General features: G+C 40.1%; 1 protein-coding gene across 8 annotated transcripts in view; it reads right to left on the bottom strand.

The window, feature by feature from the left end:
* DISC1 (DISC1 scaffold protein) overlaps positions 1 to 23236 on the bottom strand; it is a 149302-nt gene that overhangs the window by 92950 nt on the left and 33116 nt on the right. For all 8 annotated transcript variants that reach the window (XM_083732267.1, XM_083732266.1, XM_083732261.1 and 5 more), the window contains 5 exons: positions 22383 to 22530; positions 19412 to 19532; positions 16224 to 16459; positions 10728 to 10782; positions 6554 to 6656 (listed from right to left, as the gene is read on the bottom strand). In XM_083732267.1, coding sequence (XP_083588393.1) covers positions 6554 to 6656; positions 10728 to 10782; positions 16224 to 16459; positions 19412 to 19532; positions 22383 to 22530 — 663 coding nt within the window. The remainder of the gene's footprint in view (positions 1 to 6553; positions 6657 to 10727; positions 10783 to 16223; positions 16460 to 19411; positions 19533 to 22382; positions 22531 to 23236) is intronic.

The following is a 23236-nucleotide window of genomic DNA, read 5'->3' as shown; positions in this document are numbered from 1 at the left end:
ATATATCATACGCAAATAAATAAATCCTTAAAATTAGAGAGAGTCAATACATGGACATAGCTTCTACCACCCCCGTCCCCAAATGAGCTGGCCTCCCTCTGTTTTCATTAGAGATGCATGGCAGACTAGCCTGGTCAAAGGAATCCTTTCCAGTAGCTATCTTTTTCCTTTGCTATAGAAAACGCCACATGGTGTTTCTTTTAGTTACAGACTGGTTTCTCCAGAGCCAGCTGTTATACATGTCACAAAGAACCTGTGTGTGCATGTTTTTCACATGCAAACTTTAAATATGTTTTTCTAAGAAGTAGATCTCTTACATGGGTTGAAGTAGATCTCTTACATGGGTTGAGTGGTCAACCCATTGAGTGACCACTCAACCCATGTAAGAGATCTACTTCTTAGAAAAACATATTTAAAGTTTGCCCTGAGAATATGTCTAAAGAGTTCAGAACCTAGGAATTCAAAACCAAAACAAAAACTCAGTTTAAATGGTATTTATTACAGTGGGGTGGGGAAAGGAATTTAATTACAAACTAATTAATACACTACAGCATATAAGCATGAATTCACGGGTGCGTTTAACCCTAATACATTAACAACGCTAAAGAGTAAAATGCGTTCTTTAACAAGGAAAGATTGTGCTACTCTAAAAAAGGTGGAAGCATGACCATTTGACATGAAAACCTAAGAGGACAGAACAGAGATTCAAAGTTACCTTGCAGCTGTTAATTGATAGCAATGTTGTACTGAATGTAGGTGTGTTGGAGCCACAACCAGAAGAGAGGATCAGGAATTCTAACTGCAGCTCATTATACAGAGGGCTGCCTCTGAAGACGGTTTGGAAATTTCAGCTGGTGTACAATTTGGTGGACAGGTAGTTGACCAGAACAAGATTGCTTGAGTGTATTACACCAATCCTGGCCCACCTGCCTGGTTGCTAGTTAGTTTCTGGGCCCAATTCAAGGTGCTGTTTTTGACCTATAAAGCCTTAAACAGGTCAGGACCACAGTATCTCAAGGACCACCTCACCCCATATAAACCAACCCAGATTCTGCAATCATCATCTTAAACCCTTTTTCGTGTGCCTCTCCACAAGAGGCCTGGAGGGTGGCAAGACGAGATCAGGCCATTTCTGCAGCGGCTCCCTGTTTGTGGAATGCTCTCCTCAGGGAGGCTAGTCTGCACCTTCATCATAAATCTTAAGCGTAAAGCAAAAATGTTCCTCTTCAACTAGGCCTTTGGCTGATGTCTAGATCTTTTAAAATGTATTTGTGGGAAGGGAGGTTATTGGTTTGTTTTCTTGTTCTTATTATGTACTTTGGGTTTTATTCTGTATTTTTATGCTGTGAATTGCCCTGAGATCTTTGGATGATGAAGAAAAAGAGTTTGGATTTGTTACCCCACTTTATCACTACCCTAAGGAGTCTCAAAGCGGCTAACAATCTCCTTTCCCCTCCTCCCTGACAACAAACACTCTGTGAGGTGAGTAAGGCTGAGAGACTTCAGAGAAGTCTGACTAGCCCAAGGTCACCCAGCAGCTGCATGTGGAGGAGCGGGGAATCGAACCTGGTTCACCAGATTACGAGTCTACTGCTCTTAACCACTACACCACACTGGCTGAAGCGCTGATATATATTAGCGCAGCCGAGGTGGGGGAAATATTGAATCAATAAAATTCAATAAAAATACATAGCAAACTAAGGTTCTGCCCTCTCCCAACAAAAGGCCTGCCCCCCTAAACAAAAATCCTAGCTACACCCATGCTGGAATACAAATTTAATAAATAAGTAAATAAATAACATTATTTGTGGTTCTAAGCTCTTAAGACTCACAAGCTCTGCTGTGCAGTTGCTTTGAGTTAGGATCTGAAAGAGGATATAGAATAATGTACATAGACTAGAGTCTTTTTTGTCTGGTGCACTGGGCTATGTCCTTCCTGTGTGCAGAGTCCAACAGACAGGAGAAAGGGGCTTATTGATGAAAAAGAGGGGTCAAAAAAACTCCCTGTCTGGCAAGTCTGGAGCTAGCACCTGTGTGCTTCCCTCTACTGCTGGAGCTATTCTGCCATGGGGCCATTCAAAAATTTAAGGCTTCTTAATTAGAAGTCTCAGCCTAATCATTCTTCGTCTTTTAAAAAAAAAAAGTTAAGAAGAAGGCACTACCTTGCCTATTAAAATTTCATATATACTGAATCATTATTAATTCCCAGAGGGAAGGTTAATATCAAAACCTGAAGCTATGATGGAATAAACATAGTATCCCTGTTAATAATTTACAAGCATTTTTGCCTCTAATATATATATGCCCACGAGGCAAAACTGCCCTATGCAGCTTTTTCCCTGACAGAGGGAATAGGCCTTCAAATATCAAGAACTCATCAAGAGATCAGCACACCACTCGTTTAAAGTGCCAGTGCTGAACTCCTGACCTCAATCACAGTAACTACAATGGGCACTTTCTAAATCCTACAAGAGAACTCATTTTTTAAAAACATAAATATAAATCTGTTTCACTGTTAAAAATCACAAAATAATAAAGGTGTTCTGGATTTTTTTTAAAAAATAGATGAAGGTAATTTTTGGTGGCTGGAAATATATTCATCAGGGAAACATCTAGTTAATACTGTTTAATTACTACAATTTTTCATTTCCATGACAGATTTATGTTTTATGTAAACTGCATGTTATAATTTATTCAGTATGCCTTTCTGTTTCAACATTTCCATACTGCACTCTCTCAGATAGTACTTGTCAGATCTTGCTAAGCAAGCCTTTCCCAATAATTTGAAAGAAAGCATCTTCCAAAAAGCAGAGAAAGATGATCAAATGATGGTCAATATTTTAAAAATAGCAGTTGCAATATATATTTATATATATATACACACACACATTGCAGCTTCCTTTATTGCTTTGACATTTGTAGCACAACATATAGCAACTACTAGCTTCCTGCACCAATTTTCTATTAATATATCTATTTAAAATGAAAGCAAATAAACACAAAAGAATATTAGCAGAAGTCCATGCTTGTGTTTCCAAATGTAAAGCTATATTCTTTCACTGCCAGTTTTTTCTATATCATCCTTTATAATGCATAAAAGATGAAACAATTACAACACTTTACTGGTGCACAGACTTTGGAATACTTTCCCCAGAGGTGTCTGCCTGGCCCTTTTTCTCCTCTGTTTTAGGCAGCAAATGAAAGCAATTTTATCTGTATGTCCTTGGAAAAGGGAAGGAAATAAATGTCTTTATGCTGAGGATTTTTTTCAGGTCTGAATTTTAACTGCTATTTTGTTGCTTCTTGCAATTTTATATGTTTTTATTTTTTGGAATTGTTTTGGGTATATTTCAGTGGAAAGGCAGAAACAAATAATTGCAAACAAAATAAATAATGAATAAATGAAATAGGCAGCCTGAAGATTTGGGGGTTAAAGCAACAAGCCTGGAGTCAAAATCTTTTTCAAGGCCCACCCAGGGACAGGCAAGTCACCTTCAATTAGCTGTCAATCAATCTGGACTCAATCTGAGCCATTCAAAGCAAGATACTAGGGTGGGGTACAAACTGGGTAGGGTACAAACTCTGTGATGAAGACCTACATAATGCTGCTGAAATAAACTGTACATATAGTTCAGCTGTGCAATTTGCCACTTGGCAGGTTGCCAGGAATAGATAGCATCTGCCCCAGGGAAATAACTGAATAGTAAACTGCTTGCTGTCTGCCTCGACCCCTTACTGCCCACCCACGACTGAGAATGAAAATAATTTTGCTTCTATAGCACACCAAACAGCTGTGCACAAGACACTTATAAACAATAAAATATACACATTGCCAACATGAAACAAAATCATGTAAAATATTTTAAACTGAAAAATTATACAAAAGAGAAATGAGAAGTTATTTCCTAAAAGAGTGCGGAAAATAAAAGGCATTCAGATGCTTTTAACATATGGAATGGAAGCTAGACAGCCGTGCAGGAATAAGGCCCAGATACAGGCATCGTTAATGCAGTTCAGAACCACATAAACACAAAAGTGCCATGTTAACCTTATCCACTATTTCAGGGGTAGACAGTGTAGTGTCCCCTGATGTTATGAACTACAACTCATAGAATCGCAGAGCTGTACAACTAGAAGGAGCCCAAAGGGTCATCAGGTCCAACCCTTTGCAATACATGAGTCAAGTCATCCCTGACCATTGGTCATGCAAGCTGAGACTGATAGTTGCAGCCCCAAGCTTCCAGACAGCACTGCTCTATAGGCAGCCAATACTGCAAAAAAAAAAAAAAAACAACTTCCAAGTGGCCATGAAGAAATTAGATCTGTAATTAGCCTAGATCTGTAATTAGCCACACTGCCACAAACTGATGAAGCTGCAAGTCCATATAAGAAGAGATTCTGAAAGTCAGGCCATGTGGTAGTCTTAAGGAAACAAATGTGTAGCTTATGCAAATTAGTCCTTGAACCACCTACGATACTGACATTTCAGGGGGGAAACAGGGTCAGCGATGAACCTATGACTCTCAGTCTCAGGCCCCATTTGCAATGTGGACATAATAGTACATTTGTTTTACAGAACTATTACGCTGAAGGAGGTTGTATCCCTTCTCTCATGCCACAGTCACAATGTAACTCCTCCTTCCCCAGACTATTTGCTACATATCTTCTTTATTCCCTCAGCAAACAGCAGCTTGCAGAGGGCTTTTTTTTCCAGGAACCGTGGGAAAGGTTAAGTTCAAACCACATGCACTATGCTCCCAATCCATACTTTTTCTTTTCCGCCCCCATTGCTTTTGAACAATACATCAAATATTATTGAAACTGAAACTACAGAGCGCTAGTAGAAAAGCATTGTGAACCATATAAAAGTTCTAAGTTCTTACACACCAAGTAATTTATATAGGATTCATATAATTTCACTCAACATTAATCCCCTCTGAGAGATGCAAGAGCATCTATCCAGAGCAGAGACAAAACTCACTGGAAGCCTAAGAAAAGTATTAATTGCCCAATAAGAGAAGCCAGCTGTGGAAAGAGGCCAGATGGGCAGCATGGTGAAGGGTAGGAGAGAAGAATGTGAGGAGCTGAAGTGGTCAGATCATAGGTGTACAGCCCTTCTAAGAATATTTCAAGAGCTGATGGTACAACTCCTCACTTTATTTCAAAGTACAAAGTGCTATTACACAACACTATATGTGCTGGCGAGTGCAAAAATCATAAGCTATATGCATCCTCTTGGCATGCAGAAAACACATCACAACAGTGTTCTTTGATAGGAGACCTTCTTGAACCATATACCCATTCATTGGGCTGGCTCGTTGCCTAATGGAGAGATTTTCTGCTTGTCAACTCTGCAAATTGCAAACACGACTGTGCATAATTTGTTCTCTCTCACCCCTACTGGAAAAAAAAGGCAAGGGACTACAGTAATCCAAAGTTCATGGCATAAAAAGCTGTTATTGGGGGGGATCATAACAACTTAATATGTTGTGAAGTTCAGATTCACATATCATTGTTTTGCTCATGAATAATATTCACATGCACTCTGAAGACAAATAGCTCTTCCATTGCCAGCATTAGCTGCTTATCGATCTGAATAAGAAGCTGCCAATTCCTGTATTCCATTGTGGAACGTCATTTAAATCAGATGCATCTTTATTCTCAAACCTCTTTGTGTTCATGTGTTTATGAAACAAAACTACTGTTACCTAGAAGAACTCTCTCCTGCTTTCTTTACACATGCAGGTCATGATGAAGAATTCACCATTAGAGACGAGGAAGATTCAATAACCTTTCATCAAAAATTACCTGGAATGCTGGGAAAGCTAAATCAGACAAATAAGGACTTACCTGCTAGATGGGATGCAATATAAAGTGGCAGTTTTAACTGCATGTGGTAGGACTGCCCAGTGGCTAATACATCCTGGGAAATTCAAGGAAATTCCAAGAGATCCCATTCAAAGTCCAACAATTAATCTTGATGAATCTGGGTATTGGTTTATTGCCAATTAACCCTGAGGCTATAGACAGTTATGCATAAGGATTTAACAGCCTTGCTGCTGGTTGCAGAGGTATCCAAATACTGGTGGTACAAAACTTCATTTTTGCTGCAAGGATGGTGGACAAAGGTCTAAAATAGTGGCTCCAAATTAACTAAGTACTGCAGACCCCCCATATGTGAATGGTGCCACAGACCACCAAATGAGAACCACTGGTCTAGAACATAACACTGGCTGGAAAACTTATGAAGCCAAACTGAGTACATAGGGAAACCAAACATAAAGATTCATTTGGTATGATTAATTTCTGAAATATTTATGGTCATAACTTTATTTCAAATAAACACTGGACAATGCCATAACACCTAGTGCACACCCTTTTCCTGAGTAAGTTTGAGCTTCCTATGGATAGTTGATGGTGTTTTGTTGTTGTTCTTTTGGTCTTATTATAGTGATTCTTTACAATGCCTTGCAACTCTGTCTGCATCTATGCAAGCTGTATGAATACTTCTTGAAAACTTTTTTTAAAAAGGTTAATGGTTAAAAACAATCACCTGAAACAGCAAGCATTTTGGCTTCAAGAAGAGTGGGTAGTTGAGTCTCAATATCATTCACTTTCCTCCTTAAAGTGCTGCACAGCTTCTGACTGGTACACACCTAGATTGAGGCAGACAGCCATGATATATAATTCATTCATGTAAAAATATAAGGGAATAAAAAAGGCATTTCAAATTGTCTTGGTTTACAGACATGACATATCATTACACAGCATGACAACAAAGGTTAATAAAAAATGATGTGTGATATTGCTGCAAGACATTCATCCTGTCATTCAAGGGCTTTGCCACAGAATCCCCAGAAATAGTAACTCTCTTAACAGTTGCCCAAATAGGGAATATGATGATCACAAACAAAGCAGACAAGCAGATACTGCAAGACTATATTTCAGGCAAGAGGCCAAAGCTGGAAAATTATTGCAGATGTTTGATCTTTCTGTAAATATCTTGCTGACAGTCATAATGGCTGAAGATCAAAGTAAACAAATACTTGGTTCAGATTAACAATCCAGCCCTACTCTCTACTCTTGCTGTCCTTATGGAACAGCTAAAACAGCATTCCACCACAAGACATACAGGGCAGAGTCACGCAGGCTGGACCAATGTTCCTAGAAACTGAGCCCAATTCTCTTGCTGGAGTGAACAGCTAGCACAAAGAGGAATGCAGTATAAGGTGCTAGCAGAGCGCCAAATAACTATTCAAAGAATCAAAGCAGAAATAATACATTACAAGTCACCTCCCTGTTGAATGTCAGACGTTTGACAAAGACCTTTCCATTTCAGCAGACAATAAGGAAGTTTTATGCTTTTATGATTAAGTTTTGATTGATTTTATTCACTCTTGAGTTTTTTTGTAATTTTACATACACTACTAAACTTCAGAGATTAAGCAGTATATAAACAGGTGAAATAGATAAATTAAATTTGCAAAAGAGACTGTCTTCAATCCCTTCCCATCTAAAAACAAGCATCATTTCCTCCAATGCCAAACACAGGCGGCTCAGTGCCTATCAGAGAAATACAACCGCCCAAAAATAAATATTATTTGTTCTTAAAGGTAAAGGTAAAGGTACCCCTGCCTGTACGGGCCAGTCTTGACAGACTCTGGGGTTGTGCGCCCATCTCACTCAAGAGGCCGGGGGCCAGCGCTGTCCGGAGACACTTCCGGGTCACGTGGCCAGCGTGACAAAGCTGCATCTGGTGAGCCAGAGCTGCACACGGAAACGCCGTTTACCTTCCCGCTGGTAAGCGGTCCCTATTTATCTACTTGCACCCGGGGGTGCTTTCGAACTGCTAGGTTGGCAGGCGCTGGGACCGAGCAGCGGGAGCGCACCCCGCCGCAGGGATTCGAACCGCCAACCTTTCAATCGGCAAGTCCTAGGCACTGAGGCTTTAACCCACAGCGCCACCTGCGTCCCAGGTGTTCTTACTTGGGACTAACTAAGTATGTATATTGGTTTATACATGAAAAGAAAGAAACCTTGAAAGCAACAACAAGAATAAAATGGCCAAAGATTTAAGCTCAGTTAGCATCAGCTAGCTCTGTACTGATTCCACCGACTGTCTCAGTACTGCTGTTGTGGCTCTGCCTTGCCAACTGCCCTCCTTCAGTGAACTGCCACCATTCTGGCATTTAAATAAGCCACTCCGAGTAGCACTATAGTGTTCTAAGCCCAGAGAGCCAGGCTCCGTACAATACCTCACTCCTATATGAAGCTAATCAATAGTGGCAGGAATGGAGGATGCAGCAGTGTGTGTTAGAATACTAAAATTAACTCACTCTTTCAAAATGTCATGCTATCTTCAGTATTTGCTGTAACAATCACTTAGAAAAATCAAAGAGATGGAAGCAGTGCTGAGTTATTGATGCCAAAGGCAGCACCTCTGTCAGAGTTTCATATCCAAGTGAGGCATCGCCACTTTGCATCAGACCAGGCCTGGCTTTATTCTGAAGGGGACAAAGTGACTAAGGCTGACTGCTCAGTTCATTATCACAAAGTCTTGCTCAATAGTCACTTGAAATGCTACGTATCTTCATAAATAGCACATATTTCCTATGACCATGCAGTAGGGGGAGGGAACAATCAGTTACTTATTATTGTGGCAAGAGTGAGAGACACTACATGCTATTTAATTCTGGGCTTTCAAGATTTTTAGGTAAGCCTGCAATTTTAAGTACCCGTAGAAATTAGTGAACCCACTGTGTTTATATTACTTTTCCAAGATGAAACTGCATAATCTATGAGGCAGTTGCACAGTTCTAATTCAGCAATGTTGATTTCAGAACATTCTATGGACAGTTTTTACACCAAATAACTTTTCAATGGCCTCCACTGAATCCAAAATGGATTCTGAAATATTTATAAACAATTCTACCATCATAATCCTCCCTGCTATTGTGAAGAGGTTGCTTAGCACAGTATTGGGCCGAGACTCTCATGACTAATAGAAGAGCATGTTGTGCTTCAGACAGTACAAGGAAGCCTGCCTACTCCGTGAACATTCTGAGAAACCCTAACATGAAAAAGTAATGCATTTTCTTAGGGCGTGGAAGAGTGATGGACCACTTCCTTTCCTTTTGCAATCTGTCCTAAAGACTGCAGCAGCAGTTCAGTTCCTAATATCAAAGCACTTTTGTACCTCTTAGAATCGTAGGAATGAGCCTTCTTGTTAAATTTACTAGCATGATTTGGCTTAGCATGTTGTCCAAACCCTGGCTTGTGGTTTAGTTCTCCATGAACTGTAAATCACAGGACAAATCTTGGTCAGTCTGAAGAAAGTTAAATCACAAGCCCGGTTTCAAACAACACACTAAGATTATCCATGCCTTAGCTCAGCACTGTAGTTGAACGACTGATGAGTGAAGCATCTTACCAGACGTCCCAGTTTCCTGGGGACAGTCTCCGGATTTGAGAATCTTTCCCCGGACAAATTCCACCCCTGGAATGTCCCCGGATTTTATCTAATGTCCCCGGGAAATGTGGCAGCGGCAGCCTCACCAGCCTGGAGCCAGCCCGGCAGCGCAGTTGGCTCTGGCTGGCTTCAGGAGCTGCTCGCTGCTGTGGTGCCCACCATTTTGACTCGCCAGAAGTCTCCATATGATGGTGGTGCAGGGGCTCTAAGATGCATCTTCCAGGCTGCCTCCACCTTCCCTGACCCCAGCAACTAAGCTGTGAAGGGAGGCTTCAAGCAGCCCTGATCCCAACTCCTACTTGCATACTCTCGGCCCTCCTTCTCCGCCTTCAATGCCTGACCTAACGTGCACCGCTTCCCCACCACTGCCAAAGAACCAACAACTCAGGGGCTGCCCAGACTAATGGAGAAAGGAGATAGAAGCTCTGGAGGAAGGGGAAATGTGGTGATTGAGGTAAAGACGGTGGCTGCCCCTCTGCCACCGCTATCACTGCAGCATCAACGTCCCCGGATTCATTGAAAAAAATCTGGTAACGTTAATTTGCAATCTCCTCTCCATGTGCCTGCATGTTTGGCTTTGTGTGACATGTAAACCAGGCCATTAACTACTGCAATGATGGCTAAAAACAGGGATATGAGCAATCAGAGGGAGAGAAGGGAATGTAGCACTCACTCTTACCAACTCTACTGAAAGAGCAGCATCATTCAACTCTTTATCACTGAACTGTTTCTTTTCAGGTCTGTCATTACAAGCACCATTAAGAAATTATGCCTGAGCCTGCTTGTTTTCCTCCTGTCTCTGAATCCCCACTTTCTTTTGTGTTGTGTCCTTTAGATTGCAAGCTGATGGGTAAAGACTGTCTTGTTTGTTATTGTTCTTATTAATCCTATTCTAAGCCACTCCAACAGTCTTTGCAAATGGAGATTGGTGGGGGGATGTTTTAAATAATATTCAAAACCCTCATAAACCTGTTAATTTTTTCGAATTGGCGGCTCACTGATTATCTCTCCTTTGCATGAGCTAAGAAATAAAATATTTAATGCACCATTCCACCCACTATCCAGCTGTCACATTTTCACTTTTTATACACTGACCAAATTAGCATAATGTCAGCATTCCAATAATCACTTAATATTACATTAAAAACAAGATCTTTAGAAAGCTGTTCACAGACTGCTTCCTTACACTTATGTAATTAATTGCCTCATTAATGCCTTACATTTACAGAAACAAATATAGCAGTTAAAGTGCACTTACTCTGGCAGCTGTATGTTTAATGGACATATTGAGCGATTGCTCTTTTTCTTGAAGCCTAGAAAAATTAAATGAATATTAAAAGATTCCCATTATTGGATAATCAACATCTCAGAAACAAAAACAAATATTCCAGTTTGTTTATCCCATAACAACTCTCTCAGATAGTTGAAACTATTGTCTGTTACACCAAAACACCCATTCATTTCTTTACAGCCCAACTCATCCAAAGCTAAGCACTTTTAAATGTATGTATTTATTTCTAAAAGTATTCCTATGTTACTTTTTGGCTCTAAAGAAGAGGTCACACAAAATCACATTAATTTATGAAGAACATATGTTTAATCCCTACCCCACCCTGGGCTGGACATAAAAAGTACTTAAGAATGACTTGACCATGCCCACTAAATTTTATATTTTAAGGCCTGTTTCTAGCATGAGGCTGTCAGAAACTGTAGCATCCCATTACCAAATAAAGCTGGCAGGGGGTAGGAAAAGAAAGCTAACTCACTGTGGGATAACACCAATAATCCACACTCACATCTGAAAAGACAACTAGAAGATGTTGGTGAGCAGGTGTGGGTGCCTAAGGAGGCGATCATATTTTATTTGCTGAAGAGACTCCAAAACAGCAGTACACACTGGTTCTACCACAGACTTTTGAAATTTTTCCACAAATGGCATTTTGAAAGCCATGACCTTCAAAATAGATCTAATCCAAGTCCTTTGAAAGAAGGCAAACACTGTACTCCAGGGGCTTCTATCTGCTGAAGCTTGCCTCAGTGGAAGATATATAGCAAAATTCTATTAAAAGTTTGAAATGGAATGATTTCTTTGCCCTTCAGCAAAGTCTGCACAATATGAATCAATCAAGGAATCAATAACTCCTTGGCATGATTACAGTTCTTATCTGTGAACCTCTCCATGTGCAATTTTGCACATCTTTTATCAAACAACTGCTCATTACAATTAAAGTTGTTTTTTTTAAAAAAAAGTATTTACCATTGGATAAACTTGTTTTAATATCATGAATTATACCAAAAAAAGAATGCTTCTTAGACCAATTGTGCATTGTGAAAACACAATAAAAATGAAGTAGACTCATACTGGATGCTCTGCAGGCGCTTTCACTTTACCCTACCAATCGTTACATCTTTTGAAAAGTTACTGCTTAATCCAAATAGCATAACGTGATTGTTAAACCCATAAAGTGAGACTATCAATATTTCAAGTGAAGAAGAAGAAGAAGAAGAAGAAGAAGAAGAAGAAGAAGAAGAAGAAGGGGAGGAGGAGGAGGAGGAGGAGTAGTTTGGATTTGATATCCCATTTTATCATTACCCTAAGGAGTCTCGAAGTGGCTTATGATCTCCTTTCCCCTCCTCCCCCAGAACAAACGCTCTGTGGGGTGAGTGGGGCTGAGAGACTTTAAAGAAGTGTGACTAATGCAAGGTCACCCAGCAGCTGCATGTGGAGGAGCGGGAAAGCAAACCCAGTTCACCAGATTACAAGTCTACTGCTCTTAGCCACTACACCACGCTGGCTAAACAGCTTTTGGGCTCTGATACTTTAACAAGACACAGCTAGGCAATTAACAAAAAGTTCTAAGGTTAAGGACTACTTGCGATATCAAAAAGGGAAATAGGTGCTAATGTGATGGTTCTTAGAATTTCAGAGATGAACAGAATTCTCATAAAAGTGAAAGGAAGTGTAAGAATGGTGTAATAATGCCTGTTTTATTTATTTTTATCCATTTTATTTATATACGACCCTTCAGATCTCAGGGCAGTTCACATGATAAAAATACAAGATAAAAGCACAAATAAATAGTTTAAACGAAAACAACAAAACAATAAAGCCCCCTCCCACAAAAACATTTAAAAGGCTATAGAATATAGACCTGGTTGAAGAGGAACATTTTTGCCTAGTGCCTAAAGATATATAATGAAGGCATCAGACAAACCTCCCTGGGGAGAGCATTCCACAACTGCCACAAATAATGCAGAAAAATACATAAACTAATGTAAGGTTGTAAGGTTTGATCTGTATATCCAGTGGTTTATTTGCTTACATGCAGAATTCATAAATGCAGACCTTTTCAGACCGCAGCATACAAATTTATCATCTTCCATGAGTAGAATAAATCACACGTGCAAGCCATGCATCAAAATAGCCATAGATGCATTAAAAAAGGTTATCAAAAGCTGAACAACTGAAGCTGGGGAAGAGATGTGGCTCACCAAGGAGCCATTTGGCTCTGAATGAAGAGTAAAAGTAAGCTAAAATGAGGTAGAATACTCAACTTTACTGTGCTTCACCAGCAGCTAGGGAAGACAGCAGCAAACCCTAAAGGCAGGTTAGGAGGGGAGGTTGCAGCAGAAGCCCTACAAAGTCAAGTGAAGGCAAGCCATTGGGGGAAACGACTGTCAGTAAGGAATTCCAGACAGGGAAGACCACAGAATAACTGTCCAACTGGCACTCCATATAGCTCAGTGGTAGAGCAACTGCTTGGCATGTAGGAGGTCTCAGGTTGAATCCCCAGCATCTCCAGGAAGGGCTGGGAAATATTCTTTGTCCTTGGAGAGCTGCTGCCCATCAATGTAGAACAATACTTAGTTAGATCGACAGATGGTCTTTGGTCTAAGACACCTCCTTATGTCCCTATGCATATTCCAAATAATTTACCATTTGGAATGGAAAAGTCAGGAGGGAGGTGACATTTCTAAGACTTTCTCCTTCTTGTTGCTTTGCCTGTGGCTACTGACAAACCTGAAAGTAAAGGCGCACAAAACTAAAGACTCCCTTGAGTTCTATAATGCTTGGGCAAATCCTTAGATACCCATATTATCCACACACCAGGTATAAAAAAGAAAGTACAAAAAGGGATATTAAACATTGGCTAGCAAATCCAAAAAATAGCTGAATTCTGTTTCCAGGGATATCTGCTAGTGTATGGATCTGAATATTTTCCACCAGCACTGCAAAATAGTATCATTTTATCTGGCTGGTAATTGGAATTATGCTACTAGCAGAATAATTTTATATTTCATGCAAATTTAGGTGGCTTGTTATGACCTATGGTAATAGTAGTTTTTGCAGGATTTTTATTCTATTGCTTTTCTTATGAAGGGACAGGATTTGGTGTTGCAACTTGCCCCAGATCCTTGAGAGGAGCCAAACATGAGATGAACAAAACATAAATACCTAGTACAGATGAGTGAGTCACCTTACAGCATGGGTAGGCAAATTAAGGCCAGGGGCCCGGATCCAGCCCAATTGCCTTCTAAATCCGACCCGTGGAAGGTCAGGGAATCAGCATGTTTTTACATGAGTAGAATGTGGCCTTTTATTTCAAACACATCTCTGGGTTATTTGTGGGGCCTGCCTGTGTAGAATGTGTGCTTTTGTTTAAAATGCATCTCTGGGTTATTTGTGGGGCATAGGAATTTGCTCTTTTTTCCCTCCAAAATATAGTCTGGCCCCCCACAAGGTCTGAGGGACAGTGAACCGGCCCCCTGCTGAAAAGGTTTGCTGACCCCTGCCTTACAGCTTACATAGCTCTCTACAGATTTGTGGCCAAATCTGAATGAAACCAAGATTTATGTATATTTTATGCTACGATAAGTTCTATGGTGACAGACCCTCCTACTGACAATAGATATTTCTTCAGGGCACCACTTTTCATAGTGCTTAATGAACATATTGAACAATCATAGTACTCTCTTCACGCTAATTTCCTCAAGCAGCGCTCTCTCTCTCTCTCTCTCTCACACACACACACACACACACACACACACAAAGAGAGAGAGAGAGAGAGAGAGAGAGAGAGAGAGAGAGAGAGTAATTGGCACAAGCTGGCCTTGTCTTCAACCAGAATTACTATGTGGCTGAACAATATTCAAATTAATAAGCCTTTCAGGCCCCAAGCATTTAAGATTATCTTTGAATTAACCTCTTTCAGACAAACCTTTAAGGGCTCTTGTAGCTGAATGGAGTGGTTACCAGAAACATCAAGAGAAAATCCTACTGCCAATGGCCATGACAATATTAATCCAGATTATTTAAAACATCCATAAAACAGGTTTTGCATTCTGGACGCATTTCAACCAGCAACAGCTAAACAGGGGGTGAATGTGGGAATGAAAACAGAGCGTTCAAGTTTTTTTAAAAAAAATATTGGACACTATCCAGCCCTCAAGGCACCGTTTTAGAACTGGCATCCAGATTCCCACTCCCTTCCCTAATCCAAAATCAGTATTTTGGCATTACCCTTGAGTATAATACAAGGGAGCCAAGAATGAGCAACAGGAAAGCAGATGAGAAGATTAAATTTAAAAAATATGAAAGCTAAGCAAGATACATACAGATAAGTGGTTTCTGTGATAATTAATCTCAGTTTTGTAGATGTGACCTCCATTGATCTTTTTCATCAAAGCATGCAATAAAAAAATGTCCTTCTCAATGTATCTACTTGTGTCAATAACAAAGCAGGATAGCAACTGACTAATCCAAAAGCTGTCACTTTAACTCCCGCATTGGTTGACTGATTTTCCAACTGAAATTGACAAATAGCAGCAAAAATTATTTAAAATCAATGTAATTTGCAACTGATTTCTCTGACCCTAAAGTCTTTTCTTTCTTTTTTTACAGAATTCTATAACCAACTAATGGAAATAAGACAGGACAGACATTTTCACCCCATCAGCCATTATGCTAAGTTAAAGACACCCACCCCTTTCAGCATGATGTGAAGTGAATGACATTTGCTTTGTAATGTGGGGAGGGTGTGTCACCTCTCTTCTGTAATAATGAGGGTCTTCAGCTGCAATATGATAAAAGGTTTTGAGATCAGAGGTCAATAAATGGGTGTGGGGACCTACAGTATTTTGCCACTTCTCTGCCTAGTGGGCAGGACAAATCACTGTATCAAAATGAAAGACCTGCACTATAATAAACTGCCTGAGTCTTTATTTAACAGTTTAAATAATCTCCTCCCAAGACACATGGGAAAGACACCAGTAAGGATGGAAATGGCACAAAAGATTGATAATGCTGCTTCTTACTCAGCACAGGGGATGAAATGATTGCCTTTTGGCCATCTCTGCACTAATGAAATCCTCATTTAGAAATAAGGTGCAAGCTTCTTGGGAGGAAAACAACCACATGGAAGGTGCTCCATGTGGGAAGGTGTTCAAGAGAAGTAGATCCTTTCAAGGCTGGGAAGTTTTCACCATGCCATCACAAATGTATCTTATCAATGAATGGCTTATGTGACTATTGTTATAGCTATAGTAAACCCAATTCCTGGTAAAATATTATGTAGCACCAAAATCATTCCAATGTCCCAAAGCAGCTTTCCTGAACATCAGGCTCTAAAGCTAAAAACAGAAATTTTCATGTATTTTCCAATGAGGTAAGATGCCCTATAAGAGAGAAATCAGAAGAAAACAATACATCAAAGTTTTTATGCAGGATTTCAAAGTATCATACAATAATACATACCTTTTAAGGGACTCTGGTAAATCCAAAGTGCACAGAATATTCTGTGATGTCTTTGAGGTTTCAGTCAAGGCTTCGCCTATTTCTTGCAGCTCTCCAAGCGATACCCAGCTAAGCAAGGTAGACAACTCACAGTCCTGCATCTGAATGAACTGATCTTGGTCTTGAATTTCTCTCCTTAGCTGTTGATCTTTAGCTTCTAGAACAGCCAGCCTTGCTCTAAGGATTTCAATTTCTTTCTGCATGAAGTAGAGAGAGAATTGTGCATTCGTGTTTAAAAAAGGAGTGTGATGAATTATACCAAATGGTGCAAGCACACACAAACACATGCAAGAGCCAATTCTCCAGCCAATTCTCCACATGGCTATAATGCATTTATGAATATCATGGATACCAGGCTCATCTTTCCCACCCAATGAACCTCACCCACATGGTTACAATATGTGCAGCCATGTCACATGGGAAAGAACCATAGAAAAGAATCTCTCACATGACTCAATATGTCTGAAAAGAGCTGAAGTTCTACCTTATCCTCTTGAACCCAATGAAACTCAAGTTGAATGTTATTAATGTAAGTCCTACTGATTTAAAGAAAGCTTATCTGTGAGTTATGTTCTCAGGATTAGGATCAATATGTTTAAACAAATACAAGCTAACAGCATGAATCAAAGCAACAACAGTCAGTCACTTTGTAAAGGCACATTTCTGAAGATATGCCAACCCTTGAAAGCTAATTCAGCTTTGCAGTTGTACTAATAAGCACAGGAAGAAGAGCTTTTCATTCTGAACTGAAATAGTCAGTCCAATAAATTCAAGTTGCACTTGTGTTGCCTGAAACATATGTTATTTGCTGTATAGCTTCTTTTGCAGCAGGAAAACAGACAAAAGTAGTGCTTCAGCACACACAAGTGTTTCTCAAGGTCATCACGCCTGTTACTTTGTGTATAAAATCAGGTTTGTAGCACAAACAATTCATTCTCTGTATTACTGATTTGATAATAGAGCCAAAAACCCAATGGTCTTCAGTTAACAAAACTACATCTCCAAACTCAACCGTACTAATTTCCATTAGCTGGTAAAGTTGGAGAAAGAAATAAAGAGGGAAATGGTGTTATATAACTTCTGTATTGTTAAATATTTGACAACATTTGTAGGGGGGATACAGGACTAAAATCCAAAATTACAGCTATGTGACACAAAATAAAAAAGTACACTCTAACAATGTTATTATTTCAGGTGCACAAAGATCAACAGGCTGGGCCCAGCTTTGTATGCCACTCCCACATGAATCTTCCCATCCAGTAAAAAAGCAGTTTCTAAATCTAGCTTCAAATCCTATAAAAATGTGGAGTTGGAATGGACCCTGAGGATCATCTAGTCCAACCCCCTGCAATGCAGGAATCTCAACTAAAGCATCCATGACAGATGGCCATCCAACTTCTGCTTAAAAACCTTTGGAATCCACCACTGTCAAACAGCTCTTACCATCAGAAAGTTCTTCCTGATGTTTCATTTGAATCTTCTTTCTTGTAACTTGAAGCCATTGGGTTTGGGTCTTAACAGTGAAATCTGGTTAGTGCTAAGTGTGGTTAATGTTTATTTAAATCAGGGTGCGGAACCATTTTGGTGCTGCATACCAGATCCTTATCAGATACTAGCCTTGTGAGCTGAATTTGACAGATGGGCAGGGCTGATGACATCTGTCACATGAAGTCATAATGATTGATTGATTAGGCAATCTGACGTTCCAAAATCAAGACTTCAAAACACCCAGCAGGGCTTGCAGGGCTTGTGGTGCTTAAAAGCTAAGGCTTTGGCTTTCCACAGACATCAGCTGCATCAAGTGAGTTCCCTGTGGAGAACTTGCTTGTGCAGAAAATCCAGTCTGATTTCCTTGCCAATGTGCAATCACTTTAAGATTTAAGGTTGCACATTGGCAGTTGTATCCCAACCTGTCACACACCTAACATCTCACAGGCTAAATCTGAATCCCTGGTAGGTCAAGTTTGGCCTGTGAGCCAGAAGTTCCAAATTCCTGGTTTACACCATTTAATAATGCTTAGAGAAGGATAGCTGGAATTCATTCTAGAATGGGGAGGCAGCATACAACTCCAGGTGCCATGTAGGGCTTAGGGAACAGGCCAGTCAAAAACTGAACAGGAACTTTATTTTTTCTTTCAACCAAGAACAGAACAGCAACAAGCAGCTCTTCATTCTACTCAAATACAATTAGGTCTAATGTCACCTAATGACCAAACCACAGAATGATGCTATACTCCATGGTTCACTCCCAATCCCTTAACCTTTGTGGAGGGCAAGAATACACTATGTTAGAATAATGTGACTATAACGCTACTTTAGGGGATAGGCCCAGGGAGGAGGCTCAGCTAGAGGCAGAAGGAGAAAGTAGCCAGGGAAGGAAGACCTATTGTACATAGTTCTTTAATAAAACTATTTCTTCTTCAACTCCTCTGACCTGCTCATCACTGAAACAGAGAACATTACACACTACATCTGCATTGGTTCATGAACAGGTAGTCCTGCTGGCTTTTAACAACCCAGCCTTTTTTCTTCAGCAAAGAACTTGTACCTATTTTTGAAAACCAATTACAACAAAAGCTACATCATAAGTCAACATTTACAAGTTTACATTTATTAGTTATGATTGTGAATATTTCCTATTTTAATAGAAGAAGAAAATAAAGATTTCTAAACCGTATAAGAAATAGTTAGGCAAGAACAACATTTTTATAATAATCATTGCATGTCAAACTTCTAAGTTACTTTTTCAAGAACCTAAATCATGAAGTTCATAGATCAGACTGATAGAATAAACGAAACAAAGAATAAATGAAATTTTCTTTGAAAGTTTTATTTCCCTCCTGCTCAACTAATTTCCAATAGCCAATTAAATTTAAGAAAGTAAATTACACAGGTGAGCATAAAGAGCATATTTTTAAAATACTCGGAAAAGTAAAAACATGTTCACGAACAACTAAATCTTCAATACCCTCCAACCTTGCAAGAAGTTTGCACTACTCCTGTGGCCAAAATTCTTCTCTTTTTTTTGACTGCCAAATGGACTAAGATTCTAATTACTCCACAACAATAAATCTACTTGACCATACTTCCCATTTGCTTTCCTATATATAAATATTGATGCATATACTGGGACATCATGTCCTTCTTACCTGTATCAGTGCCTTTTCTTCAAGCAGCTGATCTCGTTTTGTGGCTGAAATTAGTAGTCTTCCATGGTGAGGAAAATTTAAAATCTTCTGTTCACATCTCTGCAACAGCTGTTTTTCTTCTCTATTAAGCATTTCAAAAATAACCATTACAAACGCTGACATGTGTTGCATTAGCAAATTGGCAGTCATCTCCTAAACATTCAGAAAAACACACACTATCTTCCAGGTCACGGTGATCCATTCTCTAAAAACATAGTTGTGCCAAGCTTAGAATTTATTTAAATTTTAAAGCAGTTTAGTGGTTTGATGTTGTGTGGGGCCTTGAGAGTTTAGCAGAGGCCATAAGGTGGGATCACTAATTAAAATATGATGCCCTAAGGGTCTTTTTTCTCTGTGTACACCATACAATGTTGTTTGCCTAAAATGCATCCATTAGTGTCTTAAATGAGTGGCTAGAGGCAAATGCATAAATGCAATTTTTTATCCCCACCGTGACAAATTTCTTTATCAATTAGCTCTCCAGTCCTCAGTATTTGTGCTGATATCTGCCTGGAATGTAACAATACTACCACAGGTGGTGTATATATGGGAAGTTCCACAATCACTGGTATGCAGCTTTTTAAAAATAGTGCCAAGCCTTTTAATATGTGTGTGCTTAATGTAAAACAATAATGAATCATTCTTTCACTACCATCCAAGAAGTGCCCAGATTTCCCCAAAGCTCTCATTTGCTTTGAATTTTAGAAAGTAAAATAAAAACACCTTCTGAAATGATAAATTAGGCTGCACTCTTAGGCACATTGGGACGCAGGTGGCGCTGTGGGTAAAACCTCAGTGCCTAGGACTTGCCGATCGCATGGTCGGCGGTTCGAATCCCCGTGGCGGGGTGAGCTCCTATCTTTCGGTCCCAGCTCCTGCCCACCTAGCAGTTCAAAAGCACCCCTAAGTGCAAGTAGATAAATAGGTACCGCTTTATAGCGGGAAGGTAAATGGTGTTTCCGTGTGCGGCGCTGGTGCTGGCTCGCCAGAGCAGCTTCGCCACACTGGCCACGTGACCCGGAAGTGTCTCCGGACAGCGCTGGCTCCCGGCCTCTTAAGTGAGATGAGCGCACAACCCTAGAGTCGGACACGACTGGCCCATACGGGCAGGGGTACCTTTACCTTTACCTTTTACTTAGGCACATTTACCAAAGATTGACTTCCAAGCAGATATGCATAGGATTGCACTTTTAGATGACTGGTCCTACTTGAAGATAGCATACCTCAAAATAACATTTTCCTACTCTTGTTAGGAAAATCATCCAATAGGAAATTAGATTTTTAAGGTGAGCTGTTGCTGGATTCTACCTTACAGAAACTATGCAGCACAGTTCCCAGTTTAAAAAGTGTCCAAGCACATTCCCTTGGGTCGGCTTGCAAGCAGGATTTTTATTGGGGGAGTGGCTTCTTTTTCCTTAGTAAAGGTAAAGCTACCCCTGCCCGTACGGGCCAGTCTTGACAGACTCTAGGGTTGTGCGCTCATCTCACTCTAGAGGCCGGGAGCCGGCGCCGACCGCAGAAACTTCCGGGTCACGTGGCCAGTGTGACATAGCTGCTCTGGCAAGCCTGCACCAGAGCAGCACATGGAACGCCGTTTACCTTCCCGCTATAAAGCAGTACCTATTTATTTACTTGCACTTTAAGGGTGCTTTTGAACTGCTAGGTGGGCAGGAGCTGGGACCGAAAGACGGGAGCTCACCCCGCCATGGGGATTCGAACTGCCGACCTTACGATCAGCAAGTCCTAGGCACTGAGGTTTTACCCACAGCGCCACCCGCGTCCACTCTTTTTCCTTATTAGCGTATAAAAATAGAAGATTCTGCTGACCTGTGCAAGGCTGAACACATAAATCCTTTAATTCATGTGATACATCCTTTGCAACTATGTGTTGTTTAATTTCTCTTATAACACAACAATCATTCATTCCCCAGTTACAGTTTCAAAGTTCAGTGAAATGCCTTCTGAAGTCACTTATGAAAGTCACATGGGATTTGATTAGTTCGGAAACACCTGACCTGCTAAGAGGGCATGAGAGAACAACATGGGAAATCAATTAAGAGTGTGGACAAAACCACTCGCCTTTCCCACTGAAAATATGAACCTTGACAAATGCTTGTGGAAAGACAGTAACAATAATAAAGAACTGATTATAAGAGACTTGAACAAGGAAAGAATAATCTAGACAAATCTGAGGTTTTCTTTCCATGAAGTGGGAGATTGAGGGAAAGGCTCAGCAAAGAAAAGAAAATGTCAGGACCTCTGCTATGGTGAGTAATAATCTGCAACACCCTTCCCCAATCTGGGACCCTCCAGATGTTATGGGCTACACTTCCTGTCTGCCCCAGCCAGCATCTGAAGGGCAGGAGTTTGGGGAAGGCTGATCTACAATCCATTGAGATGTTCTCCTGTGCAAGTCACTCTTAAATATATCAGACCCTTAGTAAGGCTTGCAGAGAAATACTTCTTGTTAGACTGTGCCCCCAAACAGTCATCATCATTAGATACATATATTATCAACCAACAATAGGTCAGTGCAGTATCACTATCCCAAAATGTGCAGATGGAGGAGCCAAGCCTGAGAGTTAGTTACCTTAAGGCCACCCAGTTAGTTTATGGCAGAGACAATATTCAAATGAAGGGCTTCCTGGTTCACAGCTCAGCATCCTAACACTGCATGAGCTCTCTGGACTTCTTTGGGTAAGAAGTGTGCAAGTCAGCAAATAGTGGCATGTGCTTTTAAGTCGGCCATGGGTGCCTTGGCAGAATGGGAGGTATATAAATGCACTCACTCACTCACTCAATAAATAAATAAATGACAAAGGACCATTGATTTCAATTGAGTGCTGGGTTTCACCCTATGTTCACAAATTTCAGCGCAGTTTTTAAGGAAGCTTAAAACATTATCCTATACCACTAGGGCCAGCAAACTTACCTAGGAACTTCCCCATACAATGCCACTTGAACCTGTGCTTTAAATCTCTCCAAAAAGCTGCTAATTGTAGGATGTTGTGAAGGAAGCTGAAATTTTAATGCACTTTTCTCTTTCTCCAGCTCTTCAAGTTTTCTTCTAAATTTATCAGCTGGGGAAACAAGGAGGAAAACACATTATAATTAAATGATTCAGGGCTATATTTTGTTCGAAAGAAAGTCTTGTATAGTGATAAAAAAGGCACATATCATAGAGAGAGCTTTGGTTATGTGAAATATTTTAAATGATAGCGACATTATTAAAAATGCAGCCAAAGAGTCACACTGGTTGCCAAGCTACTTAACCTATATATATATATGTAAAGAACCAACCCTTGACATTATTGCATACACTGTTGAAAATGGTAACACACGTTATGAAACTTGCAGTACTGACATCAAATGCTTACAGCAAAATTAGACGTGACATTAATCATAGGCTTGTTTTTTTCCTCCACCAAAAACAGGTGGAGGGGGAGGCAATTTGAATCAGGACTAAAGCAAAAAGACTGTGGGGATTTAACCCTTTGCCTCTGTTAGTGTCCCAAAATGGATCAGGGCCCACACAACTACTATTTGACCCCATCTTTATGTGCCATCTCATTTTGGGTAAGTCAACTCTATATTCCCTATTTGAAAACTTATTTCTTAAGAACTTATGTCTTGGGTTGAAATAACATTGATGAAACTTTGAGAACTTGGATAAAAGGCATACTTGAAAACAATATTAACATCTTATTTTATAAAGAAGCTGCCTATCTTCTGTTAGTAATTGACACTTTAAAAAGTTAGCATCCTTTTGTTTCTTTATAGAGGCTT

Source organism: Podarcis gaigeae (genome assembly GCF_964106915.1).
Source record: "Podarcis gaigeae genome assembly, chromosome: 3".
Taxonomy (NCBI): Eukaryota; Metazoa; Chordata; class Lepidosauria; order Squamata; family Lacertidae; genus Podarcis; species Podarcis gaigeae.
This window is presented reverse-complemented; position numbering and strand designations above follow the sequence as displayed.